Here is a 12,972-nt window from a genome sequence, read left to right as displayed (position 1 = left end):
AAGGCTTAGAGAGTACATAGCTGAAGTACTTGATTTTTGAAGGGGTAGAGGAGAAGACAGCTTGCATTGACTCTCATTGGACTTCCAGTTCATTTTACTGTGTTGTTTCATTTAAAGTCCATGTTTCCATATGGCTTGTGCTGAATGGAAATTCCCGGCATTTCTCAGGATCATAGAATGGTTTGGGTTGGAAAGAACCTTAATATCATCTAGTTCCAAACCTTCTGCCATGGGCAGGGAATACCCCACCTGACACCGTGTTGCCTAAGGCTCTGTCCAGCCTGGCCTTGAACACTGCCAGGGATGGAGCATTTACAATGGATGTCTGTTTCGCCCTGGTCACGTTCCTTGTTCATCACCTGAGCAAAAGCAAACCATCCTGCTTGCTTCCCAGGGACAGGTTGTGTTTCTGTGTTTGTTGGATTTGTAGAAAATCCAGCTCTAGGTTGTGGATTGACATCACTGAAACTGTTCTTAGGAACCTACAGAGAGAGAAATCAATAGATTGGGTTTAACTGTGTTAAAAAATGTTCTGTCAGTGTGAAAACAGGAGGAAACTCAGTGTGTAACAGTTGCAAATAGTAATATAGGAGCAGGCTTTGAGAAGAGGAGATTTTCTGGTAGGAGTTTAGTTCACTGCTGGGCCACTTCAAACACAGATGCTCTTCTGAGTTGTATAGATGTTGCTGCTAGGGAAAATCTCAGGAGTGTTTATTATTGCCCTTGGAAGAGGGGTGTCAATAAAAGTCAATAACTAGAAGAATGGTGAACGTTGTAAATCCCTGGACCCATTCCGAGAGTGGAGGACAAGGAGCAGCCCAGGTGAGTGCAGGGCTGTATGCTCTGCATACACCACCACCCAGCGCATGGAAATCTGCTGCCGAATTGTCGCCAAAAAATGGTTGATGCAAAGCTTTGAGTAATGGATTTCATGCTGCTGGACCTTGTGCAAGTTTCTTGTGTGGGGTTTATGTGAAGCAAATGAGGTGATTTTTTAGAAAATGCAACGTGCATGCAGATATTTCCAGGTTATTGTATTGCACTGGGGTCAGAACTGAAAGTATGTACCAGGAATTTAGAAGTGCAAGGTGTGATAGAGGAAGTAGGTGGTCATCTCTATGTGGAAATCACAACCAGGGAGTCGTCAGAGTTGCACTGTGGAGCTGCACGTGCTGTACATTGGGTAACTCCAGCAGCAGCACCCATGTCCTGCAACAGCACCTCTGTCCTCGGGGCACAACTTCACCCGAATATACCTGAACCTATCACTCAGCATCCAGCTTAGTCCATAGGGGACGGCAGGTTTTGAGGGGGCAGATGGGTGTTTGCTGGCTGCAAGCTTTCCTGTGCCTTCCAGACTGGAGGGGGTGTGTGTTTCTTTTGAGTGCATCCTTAATTCTGAGGTTTGTTGGGTTTATCAAGCTGGTTTTGGATGTATGTTGTCACAATGATCTTAAAAGTCCTTTCCAACCTAAATGATTCTGTGATAGTATTAGCAGCGTGGGAATCAGTCTTTTCTCCCAACTCACAAGTGGCAGGATAAGAGGAAATGGCCTCAAGTTGCACCCTGGGAGGTTTAGGTTGGAGATTAGGAACAATTTCTTCACCAAAGGGGTTGCAAGCTTTGGAGCAGGCTGCCCAGGGCAGTGGTGGAGTCACCATCCCTGGAGAGATTTAACAGACACATAGATGTGGCACTTGGTGACATGGTTTAGTGATGGGCTTGGCAGTGCTGGGGGAATGGTTGTGCTTAATGATCTTAAAGGTCTTTTCCAACCTTAAAGATTATATGATCCTTGTAATATTTCATGCCCTGAAATTGCTGTAAAGTGCTTTGACCTGTAACTAGTTTTTTTCTTTTCTTTTTTTTTTTGTGGTCTTGGAGTTACCCAAAACACCTCTTTGTGCAAGGTAGAGGAATGCTTCAGAGCAGGATGGTGCCTTCTGGCTTTTCCCAGGAGGGCTGTGAGATGGTTGGGGATATGACACCCACGTTAGGGTGCAGGCAGAGGGAGGTAGTTGTAGGAACCCAGGTATGGTGCCAGCTTTGGGTGGCCAGAGCCTCTGGAATGAGCAGCAGTGAGTTGTTTAGACATCACTCAGGCAATGGGAAGCCCCGGGGGGGGTTCAGTTGCAGGCTCCTGGAATGTTCGGTGGAAGAGGCACCCATCTTGGCATGTTTTGGTGGAGAGGAGCGCAGCTTTCCTGCCACCAAATGGGGACAAGACAGGGTCTGCTGCAGCCTAGCGGGAGGGCTGGGAAGGGACATCTCTTTTCATAGTCCCTTATCCTGCTGCTGCTCAGCAGATCATCTCAACTGCCATGAGAAATATACAGCCACTCGCTGGAGCAGTGGCCAGGAACTCCTCACACCCTACTATTAATTTACTTTCCTTTCCCCCGTGCTTTCTCAGTTGGCTGCAGAGCAAAGCTTTCACACCTCTATTGGGCTGAATTGTGCTCTCTGCTTGGAGACCCTCTTGGCGGAAGGAGCGCACAGCAGAGCTCCTCCATCCCTACTCAACCTGGTTACATCAGTTTGCTGTCAGGCTGAGGATGGTCAGCCCTCCTACAGACACCCCAAGGTGCCCCTTCCCCTCCTCTGCGCTGTCCACCCCAGGTCTGGTGGCATACCCAGGCTGTGCTGAGCAGGTCGGGCCCCTTTCCCACTGTGGCTGGAGTTGAGCCTACACCATGGACCTGTTTAGGGGAGTGATGGTGTGAGGAGGATGCTCAGAGCCCTGGTGTGGAGGTGCCATGGTAGACCTGGCAGCCACTGCTGGTACTTCAGCTGTCACAAGAGGAACTGGCTTGGAATGGGATAGGGGAAGATGGGGTGGGAGCTGACTCCAGTTCTCCATCCCTGTGTCCCTAATCCAGGCTATGATTTGCTAATGTTGTTGTGAAATGTTTTCCTTTTCTTACAATACATTGTTTTTCCCCTGTTGATTTCCAGATACTCTCAATACTTTGTTGCTGACCAGAAGTTCACTTTGTCTCTTGCCTCCCAGGTAAACGCAAAGCGCTGAAGTTAAACTTCGCAAATCCACCTTTCAAGTCCACAGCAAGATTTACTCTAAACACTTCTGGAGTTCCCTTCCAAAATCCACACATGTGAGTATAAAGCCAAAGGCACAACTAGTGGGACAACTTTGAAATTACTTAGCCAACAGGCAGTGTTATTTTAAATGCACTTTGATGACTTTAGTTATTTCTAGTTTGTTCAAAACTGTCAGTTAGAGTCACTGTAGAGATGATTTTCCTCCCACGACCCCCAGAATTAAACAAAGGTGAAAACTGGGATCTTCCTGTTTTGCACTGGAGCTACTGCCTTCCAGAATGGATTAAATTGAGTTAAGTTGTAGTTGATAATGCAAGGTATGCCTAGAATTAATTTCCAGACCTATTTACTGTCATTTTCCTGTCTCTTTATTCAGTGCTTATTACTTTTCATTAGAGGGAGGTTCTGGTTTCTGTGTTACTTGTGGAAGACATAACTGTGATAGATTTTTTTATTTATTTATTTTTCAGCACTAAACTAAAAGGTTTGAGGATTATCCTCTTACCACCACGGCGATGGCAGGGAGTTCTGCAGTGGTTAGTTCTCACTGGGTTTTCTAGCCAGGTAGCTACAGGGTATCCCTGTCCCCAGTTTGAATGCAGGTGTGGCACAGAGCTGTTCCTGACACTGGTAGATAACACTAGTACATCACCACAGGAAATAGCTTTGTATCCTCAGATCCACCAGTGTAGATGGATGGGTGATGAACCCACAGCCTGTACGTGTGGCAGAATGCAGCTAGCATGCAAAGACAGCCCAAATTTTTCCTCTCTAAGTTCCCCAACAGGTCTCAAGAGTTTTGTCAGTGGCAAGTCTCAAACTGTGCTTGCAGCTTCCCCCACTGCCTGGACTCTCCAGCGTGTCCCTGGCCATGGGCTGCTTCTGCTTGGCTCTGCATGGCGCTGCCTCTCTCCTTGAGCTCAGTGCCTTCTGCTTCCCCAGGACATGCCCTCTGGGGTCTGTTCTTGTTTCTGGTAGCTTCTTTATGCTGGGGGTTTTCAAGCAAGCCTTTATCGAGTTAGAAACGTGTTTCTGGTGAGTTATCAGTGATGATTACAATACCTAGAAATGTTATGGAGTACTTCGAATGATTCTTCTTACCATCCCACCTGACCTTTCCAGCAAGCCCTCCTCTCTCCTCTCTCTTTTCCTCTCTGAAATAGAGTATTCTTACTGGTTGTGGAGCTAGCATTTGTATATTCACCTTTTGTGTCTCGTCACATCATCAAACCCTTGTAACACTTTTCTGTAGAACTCCATCTGGGGCTCTTGCCTCTTTCAAACCTCCCTAGTCCATTAAACACAGGACTTAGAGTCAGCTAGCGAGTTCTCACATCAGCCATCTATAGGGATTTGGCTTTCCTGTGTTTATCTATATGGATTTCTGTCTCAGATTCACTGGAAGTCACAGTGGCTCCTGTCTAGCACACAAGAGCTTGCATTGTTAGTCAGCGACATCTTAAGCTTCATGTTTGTGCAAGTGACTGTCAACATTGTCCATTGAGAAGGTGCTGCTCTGTCTCCATGGGAGTTGCAGTTGTTGGCAGGGGTATGATGCTGGGCTGGTTAATGGGATAACTGGTTCTGAGGGCTTGGAAATATTTTGGGTGGGATATGATAGCCGTTCAAGTGTCAAAAATGATGTGATGTGTCTGTGCTAAAGCTTATTTGGGAGGCCACAAGCTGTAGCAGTCGTTTGTGTTTGAAAGAGGTGGATGCTGTTGGCTGGATTGTTTTCTTTGTGTTGAGGCTGATTAAGCTCAGATACAGCTAATTCACCCTCATGTCCTTTGTGTTGTCCATAGTGGATGCTGTTCCTCAAAGCAATGTTCACATCTCCTGGTTGCACGCTTCTCTCAAGTGTTTGTCTCGTAGCTGGTGCATCACGGTGATGTATCTGCATCTCCCACCTCTTCCCAGAGAGCTTGGAATGGTTTTTCCTCTGTTGTCTAGAAACCTTTCTAGGCTTTTTGAATTGGATGCTCCAAACCTCCTGGCCCAGATGCATTCCTGATGCAAGGTGTGTTTCTGTGCATGGAGTCACTTCCCTTCCCCAGCCTGATGGAGCAGAGTGGCCTCAGTGCCCTCCCGAACACTGCTGGGGCTTTCCGTCTGCAGACCCTGCTGGTCCAGATGGTTGGATCTGAAGATACAGAGAGGTCAATTTCTCACATGAAATTTGGGTTTCTGTGACTTGGATCCACCGATCTGGAGGCTCCTGTTTCTCCCGCTTCCAGGAGGGCAGAGGCTTCTCTTGTCACATGTGTGGCCTGTGCTGGGGCACAAGAGGAGGCAGCAGCAGTGACCCGCAGCAGCCACAAGATGTCAATTGCCTATTAGCTGTATTTTGCTTGATTAACAGGTTTTGGTCGGGGAACTGATCAGGCTGGATTGGTGGATGCTCAGGTAAGAGTGTGGTTTCTTACTATGTAGACAGAAAGCAAAGGAGCAGATGGGGTTTTTCATGCCTCTGTGTGTGTTAGGAGGGAGCAACCTCTGTGTAAAATGTGTCACTGGAGCAAAGACACTGCTGCCGAGGAGGGAAGGCATGTTGTGGCCTTGGGAACATCAGAATATTGGGTGTAGCTGTGCTCCTCCTCAGTGCCAAGGCTCTGTACTCCGGTACAACAGGTATGGACCCCACATTCCCTGTCCAGTGTGATCTCAGCTTTCTTCTTAGGGTTTGTTTCTCAGTCTGAGAGATCTCAGAAGTGTTGGAAAAGAAGTTGGGGACTGTGGAAGAAACTATGTTGGATATCACCCTAAGCCAAGGGAGGAATTTAGCTCCAGTGAGCACACATGGGCTGGAGGGAACTCAGTGAGGTTTCCAGGTGATCTTTGCGTGACTCCATTCATTCCTGCTAGTTCCTTAGGTTTAATGGCATGTTATCCAGAGGGACAGTCTTAACGGCTGAGGAATATCAATTGCAAAATGTGCCGTTATTAAGGCTCTGACCAGTGCTTCCCAGTTGCCTTCCATCCTGTGGCACAGGAGTACCTCCTGTAGCCTGGCGAGCATCACGCACTTGGTGCTTCTGCCCAGAGGCTGTTCCCAGAGCTTCACTGCTGCCATGGGCAGAGGCTTTTTGTTAATACACAGGCTATACTCTGGAAAACCATTTCCAGGGGGAGAGAGCATAGGTTAAACACTGCTGAATACAGAAAGCTGGGACATGGGTTCCCAAATCTTTTTCCTGCCGCTCCTTTCCCATCCGTGGTGGCTTGGAGCCATGTCTTATGGTTTAGATCTCAAGTTGGCGTTAATCATAGAATCATTAGGGTTGGAAAGGACGTCAAGATCATCTAGTTCCAACCCCCTGCCATGGGCAGGGACGCCTCACACTAGATCATGTCACCCAAGGCTCTGTCCTACCTGGCCTTGAACACTGCCAGGGATGGAGCATTAACCACTTCTCTGGGCACCCTGTGCCAGCGCCTCAGCACCCTCACAGGGAAGAACTTCTGCCTGAGATCTAACCTGAACTTCCCCTGTTCCAGTTTGAACCCATCACCCCTTGTCCTATTGCTGCAGTCCCTGATGAAAAGTTCCTCTTTGCATCCTTGAAGCCTTTTGGATACTGGAAGCTGCTCTGAGGTCTCCACGCAGCTTCTCTTCTCCAGGCTGAACAGCCCCAATGTTCTCAGCCTGTTTTCATATGGGAGGTGCTCCAGCCCCTGGTCATCCTCGTGGCCTCCTCTGGTCTTGCTCCAACAGTTCCATGTCCTTCTGATGTTGAGGACACTAGAACTGTACACAGTACTCCAAGTGGGGTCTCACGAGAGCAAAGTAGAGGGGCAGGATCACCTCCTTTGACCTGCTGGTCACACTTTCCTTGATGCAACTCAGTATACAGTTGGCATCCTCCTGGATGTACAAGTGTGTTGTCATGGAAGTGCAGGAGGTGGGTGCCAGAGCAGGGTGCAGAGCAACACGCAGGAACACAAGACCACAGACAGGAGCAGCCGGCGAGTGGCTGGGACCTGTGAGCTGTGCTATGCCATCTCCATGATGGCCTTGGAGCTGAGAGCTGGTGAGGATGGCAGTGACTGAATGGCAGTGGGTGGCATGGCCCTGCTGCTCCTGTCCTATCCCTGCCCAGCCCACGGCACCCTCAGACCCTGCCCAGGACACCTCCTTTCTTGACCTTTCCAGTACATCCGCTACCAGTTGTGTTGGGATGTCCTGAAGGAGGTTGCCTTTGTCACACATGGCCAGGAAACCAAGTGAGGAGACAAGCAGAGCAGAGGCTGCGACTGCTCAGACAGAAGGCAGTGGCAAAACCCCTTAGAATTAGAACATGAGTTAAAATCAGGGGGCTTTAAAGTGATCTTTAAATAGGAGACTAACTCAAGGGTGGCTTTGAATGAGATTCGAAACTGGAGATACCTTTCTCGTTGCTAGAATTTGGGCTGTGGCTCCCTGAAATCACCCCCTGAGGTGCTGAGAGCTGAGACATCTCTTGCTGCCATTGAAAAAGTTCTGTAAATGGTTTTCCTGTGCAGATCCTGTGGGGCAGGAGGGCAGAGCCCTGGGGTGCCGTGTTGAGGCAGGGGGTTGGAAGGAAGGTCTGGTCTGGTTCTGGGACTGCCTGTGACTGATGGAGCTACAGAGAATGCGTGTTTTGTTTGGTTCAGCCATGACTGCTACCACCAGATCCACTTTATAAGCATAAAGAGATTGTGTCTAGGTAGGCATGTGCCCAGTCTGCCCAGGGGGTACTGCCCGGTGGTACACAGACCTATACAAGGTAAAAGCAGAATAGAGCCTGAATTATAGAGAGTAGTTGGGGAGTAAGCTTCTTACTGGAAAGAGTGCAGTCTAGAGAAGATGCTTTACTAGCAGGTGGTGCCCCAGTCCATTGAAGTGCTCCTGCTTGTGCCTGGTCCAAGTCAGTCAGTGCCATGTGTGAGTGCTGTGCTCTGCAGGCTGGGTCACAGTCCACATGATGGAGATCTGCCAGCTGAGACCACAGTTCTCATCGGTTCAGACTGTATTTCTGGCTTAGCCCTTGTTAACAGATACTGACTTGGTTTTCCCTGCAGCAGAGGTGGCTGGAGGACACCAGCCGTGGTTAGGGTGAGCTCTTCAACTTCTGGCCCAGTGTTTTTTCAGTTGGTATTTCCAAGCGCCTGAAGAGTATCCCACCTTTTACCTCATCTGTTCTGCGTCCAGGTAGCATTTAGATCAGAAACAAAATGAGCTTACTCAATTATCTGTGTGCAAGCTCTACAGAGCTACTCGCAGCTGGTGGCCTTTGCCGAAAGCAGGTTCAAATAACACTAACAGAGGAATGACGTGGTGAGGTGTGACTGCATGGCTGTGCACAGCAGGTTTGCCTAGCAGCTGCCCATCTTGTCCTGGCCGTTGCTGGCATCCCTTGAACCAACTTGTTCAAGATGAGTGGTTTGGTTTTCTGAGAAGCTCTGTACTCTTCTAGTGCAGCGCTGCCTTGACCTGGGCTTCAGACTACAGAGTTCAGATCCACCTGCTAAGAAATGGGCACGCACAATGACTTTTGTTTGGCATCTGGTTCCCAGCCTGGTGCAGCTCTGTCTGCTGGCTCAGAAGTCTCTCAGCTGTCGGAGGTGTCATCTCTCTAGAAGCTAAAGTCTCCTCTGGAAAGGTGACAAAATGAAATGATCTCTTTCAGTGCTCACAAACGCAGCTTCTGAACTCCTTGGTGGCCTGTTGGATGCTGCAGCCTCCCTATAGCATGTGAGTGTCTTCATGGGTCCTTTGTGACTTAAACTCCAAGAGGTGCCCCTTTGGGCCGCCTTCTCCTTATGATACGTGTGAGAGTAACTCCCTTTCCAAATAGATGCCCCAAGAGTGTGTTGGCAGGTGTTTGTTTAATAGCCCTTTGGGGTTGGATCTCTCAAAAGCAAGTGGAGGCCCAGTTGCATGTCAGACTGTGCTGCTTCCCGTTTTTCTATATAGTTCAGGGACTGTCATTATTCCTGAAAGGGATTTTTCTGGCTGTCCCAAGTCTATCTCAAGTGTCTGCTTCTCTTTTAATTTCTTAGGCTTTTCCAGGCCTTTCTGGCATGTAGTTTCAGGCTCTCTAGCTGCAGAGCCGGCAGCTGGCTGAGTTCATTAAGACATAACGTGTGAGAGTTACTACCCTTTGTCTGAAAACCATTAAAACCCCAAGTGGAGGATCCTAAATTGGCGTGTTCCCAGTTCCTGGTGTGAATTTTCCTGTGAATATTTCTCTGTCCTCCATTTCTCTCGGTTATTTCACATCTTTATTGTTACCGGTGTCTGATGCCTTTCTGCTGCATGATACCTCCCCATTGCCGGGGTGATGCCTGCAAGCCTCAGAGAGAGGTTTCAGTGTAGAAGGTACCAGCTGATTTTTTTTTCTGTGAGTGTTCTGCAACATAGAATTGCAGAATGGTTTGGGTTGGAAAAGACCTTAAGATCACTTAGTTCCAACCCCCTGCCATGGGCAGGGACACCTCACGCTAGACCATGTCGCCCAAGGCTCTGTCCAGCCTGGCCTAGAACACCGCCAGGGATGGGGCATTACCCGAAAGCTGCAGGATCTGAATGTGATCATGGGAAAACTTGCTTGTATTTTCAGTAAGCACAAGTGAAAAGATACCTCCAAGGACTCAACAAATACATTTACATGTTTGAGTCTGTAGTAAACATGCTTTCACTTCTAACACAAACATCACCATTGCTGATGTGCTAGAGCAATGTTTCTTATCTTTCTCCGAAGCTTTCTTGACAAATCCATGAGCTTTGCTTTGTATTTAACCTTTCTGTTTCTTTCAGAAGTTTACAAGTTGCTTTGATCAGTGATCTCTTTGGCCTAGATGACAAAGAGGTGATACAGGTTGTAAAACACCCATACTTAGTATTTCAGACTGGGAGTAGGTTGCCTTTTCAGAGAGGTGCTACCAAAATCAGTGTGAGATTTTGACTGAACATGCTACATTAAGGTCTTTTCTTGTCTTACCTTCGAAGTTTTGGTGTTTCTCTTAAGGTGCTAATCCTGCTCTGCAGAGGAGCTTTTTGGTACCTGCAGCTCTAGCTACTTCCATGTCCCTTTGAGCATCAGTGCCCTGGTAGGACTGTTCTCTTCTTGATGCAAGGGTTTTGATATCTCAGCTCTCTGCTTCTGAATTTAGGCTTTCCATGTCTGGAACCAAGATTTGGAGCTCGTATGTCTCCATTAAGCTAATTCACATTGATTGTTTCAGCAGTGCTGAGCACTCAGGTTCCTGCCACACTGCTGGGACCTGGTCTCCTCAGAACTTCTGGAAACCTAATCACCTACCTTGGGGTGGCTAAATTAAATCCAACCCCATGTTACATACTAATCAGGCTCCCGCAGGTTCCGAGTGCTTCACATGTTTTGAGTGCTTTAGCTTTGCAACCTAAATGGTTGCTGAAAACTCCTGTGTTCCCCATTTTGCACATGGGAAGCTGGGCCATGCTGTAATTTGGAAGAGGTGAAGGTGAGGCAGAAGCTTGTGACAGGGTAGAGAGTTTAACAGGGATTTTCTGATAATCTGTGGTCCCATGTGAGCTCTGTGATGCCATCCGCAGTTTTCCTCCTCCAGGGACACTGAGCTGGTGGCCAAGGGGAGTCTGAAGAGCTGTTTCGAGTTCATGACCATATTTTTTCTGCTCAGTTGAGTGGTGTGTGGAGGGAGGTGACACGTTCTGGTTCAGTGGGTATTGGGAAATCGTCACGTAGAGCAATGAGGTGGAAATGTTCATTTTCAAACTGAACCCCACTTTATCTGCCATCGAATCTGCATCAGTGTGGCTGCATGCTGGGACATGGAGAGGCTGTAAAGAAGAGCAAAGCTGGGCAATGTGCCCCTTGGATAGAAGTATCCTGTAGACTTTCCTTCTAGTGCCTGGCATTTAGTGAGAGGTGCTCCCTACCCGTTATCTAGTAACAGTGACTAGAGGCTGGCCAGATCCTTCCCTGGCACACGTAAGTTAAGAGACATCATCCTGGACTCCATCCATGCTCATGGCAAAAGCCAGGTGCCTGCAGCCTGCTGAGGACCAGACTCCTGTTTTCAGGTACCTGTCACACTCCGGAGTCTAGAGGAGAGCCACTGTGTTTCTTACTTAGTCAGCTTGGTTTCAAAAGCCCAGGTTTAGAAACATGAGTCTGAGGTCAACGCTGTAGTAATAATTCAGATGGTCTCATGAGAAAGGTGGTTTGGGAAAGATCTGTCATCCTGAGCACTGGAGAGTTGGAAGTTCCCCACAGTCTCTTTGCTGCATGTGAGACGGGGCTGGTGCCACTCTTGTTCGAAAGCAGGTCAAGGTTTCAGACCACGGTGGGGTTTAAGAATGTCAATTTAATTCTGCTGCCTGTGCCCTCGTGGGTTGGAGGCAGCTCTGACTCTGGCAGGATCAGAGCTGTTGCATTAGTGCTCCGTAGACCCCAGGGGTCCTTGAGTTACAGCCCTCTTCACACACCAGGAGGGACACGTGGTCCTGGTGTACCTGTGTAAGTCACACCAAGATGTAACTGCTGCAGTGCTTATTTAAGAGAAATGAAAGCAGGTCAAGTAGTTTCAGAGTCTGCAGCAGCTCTTCCAGTCCTTCATGCTGTTGTGGTTACAGTTTCCTCTCATTTTTTCCTTTCCTTTAATTGTAGGTGCTGCATCCCCTAGCAAGGCCAGCAGTGTACATGCGTGTATGCAAACTGGTTGTAAATCTTGGTGTGTGGAGGTTTTAAAAGCATGCAGGACACCAAAACACTCTAATCTTCTTAGGAGGGTTAGAGGGAAAGTGGGCGACCACAGCTTTATTCATGTTAGACTTTTCAATAGCATCTGAACCTGTCAGTGTGTTTTTCAGAGTATTGTAGACCTGTGTGTCTGTGCTTTACCATTTCATCAGGTAAATTCTGTAAGCCATTCTAAACCTTCTGTTTCATGCATTATAGAGAAGGTATGATACATTTGCCATCTCTGAGCCTTCAAGTGGTCTCATTATCTACATACAAAGAAACTTTTTATGATTAAGAATTACAGGTGAGATCCAGAATTCCATTTGGGAACTGGAAGTTGCCAAAACTTGTCCCTTCCTTCCTCCAGCGACGAGTGGTCTTTGGGACTTGAGCTTTTTGATCAAAAAGAGCCTGTGGCATGTGTGCTTTCTGCATCCCAAGGTGCCCTAGACATCCACTGAGCTCTGTACATTGCTGCTGTCCTATCCAAGAGGCGATGTTGAGCATCCCCACACCTGAAGTCGCCAGTTCCTAAGGCATGCTCTGTAAAACACGCCAGACACTACTCGCTGCAGTTAAAGTTTATTCAGGGAGCAGGAGATGCTGTTGCTCATCTTCGTCTTCATATAACATATGAGAGCAAGAACTGCCCTCTTGGCCTTTTAGCTTCTTTTCTTCTAGACCCATGAATCCAGCTTTCTGAGTTGGGGATTGATCCAAGGTCACCAGGGGCAATAGGTGTCCCATCCTCTGTGTCCTAGGGACCAGTGTCCAGGAACATGGGTGAAGTTCTGAGGCTGAAGAGAGCCTGTATCCCTAAGTTCTTGGGCGAATACAGGAACTGCTAGCTTAATATCCAAACCCTGCTGGTGTTTGGAGAGGAAAATGGGATGAAGCAGATTCTTACATGTAACATCTCTAAATATATATGTGTGTGCACACAGGTTTGGTTTCTACCCTTTTTCTGATAAACATTGTTCAATAATTATTTATAAGTAACAAAGCAGGACATGGCTTACCCATTGGGCTGAACTTGATGCCTTCGGAGAGGAGTGGTCTCTGCTGTGTATGTGGTTTCTGGCTGTCACTGTTGAACTCCATTTAATCTGAGATGGTCAGGCACAGGCTTCTTTTTCTGGTTGTGTGACATACAGAAATGTCAGCAAGGGTTTTATATATGGAGCAGTCCTGTTCATATCTGTG

At 47.8% G+C, this 12,972-nt stretch overlaps 1 protein-coding gene across 2 annotated transcripts in view; it reads left to right on the top strand.

Moving 5' to 3' along the window:
- The window catches only part of MAP2K4 (mitogen-activated protein kinase kinase 4), an 83,145-nt gene that overhangs the window by 28,274 nt on the left and 41,899 nt on the right, over nucleotides 1-12,972 (top strand). For both annotated transcript variants that reach the window (XM_030505816.1, XM_030505817.1), the window contains exon 2: nucleotides 3,012-3,114. In XM_030505816.1, coding sequence (XP_030361676.1) covers nucleotides 3,012-3,114 — 103 coding nt within the window. The remainder of the gene's footprint in view (nucleotides 1-3,011; nucleotides 3,115-12,972) is intronic.

The sequence above is a fragment of the Strigops habroptila genome, chromosome 14, assembly GCF_004027225.2.
Source record: "Strigops habroptila isolate Jane chromosome 14, bStrHab1.2.pri, whole genome shotgun sequence".
In the NCBI taxonomy this organism is placed as follows: domain Eukaryota; kingdom Metazoa; phylum Chordata; class Aves; order Psittaciformes; family Psittacidae; genus Strigops; species Strigops habroptila.
This window is presented reverse-complemented; position numbering and strand designations above follow the sequence as displayed.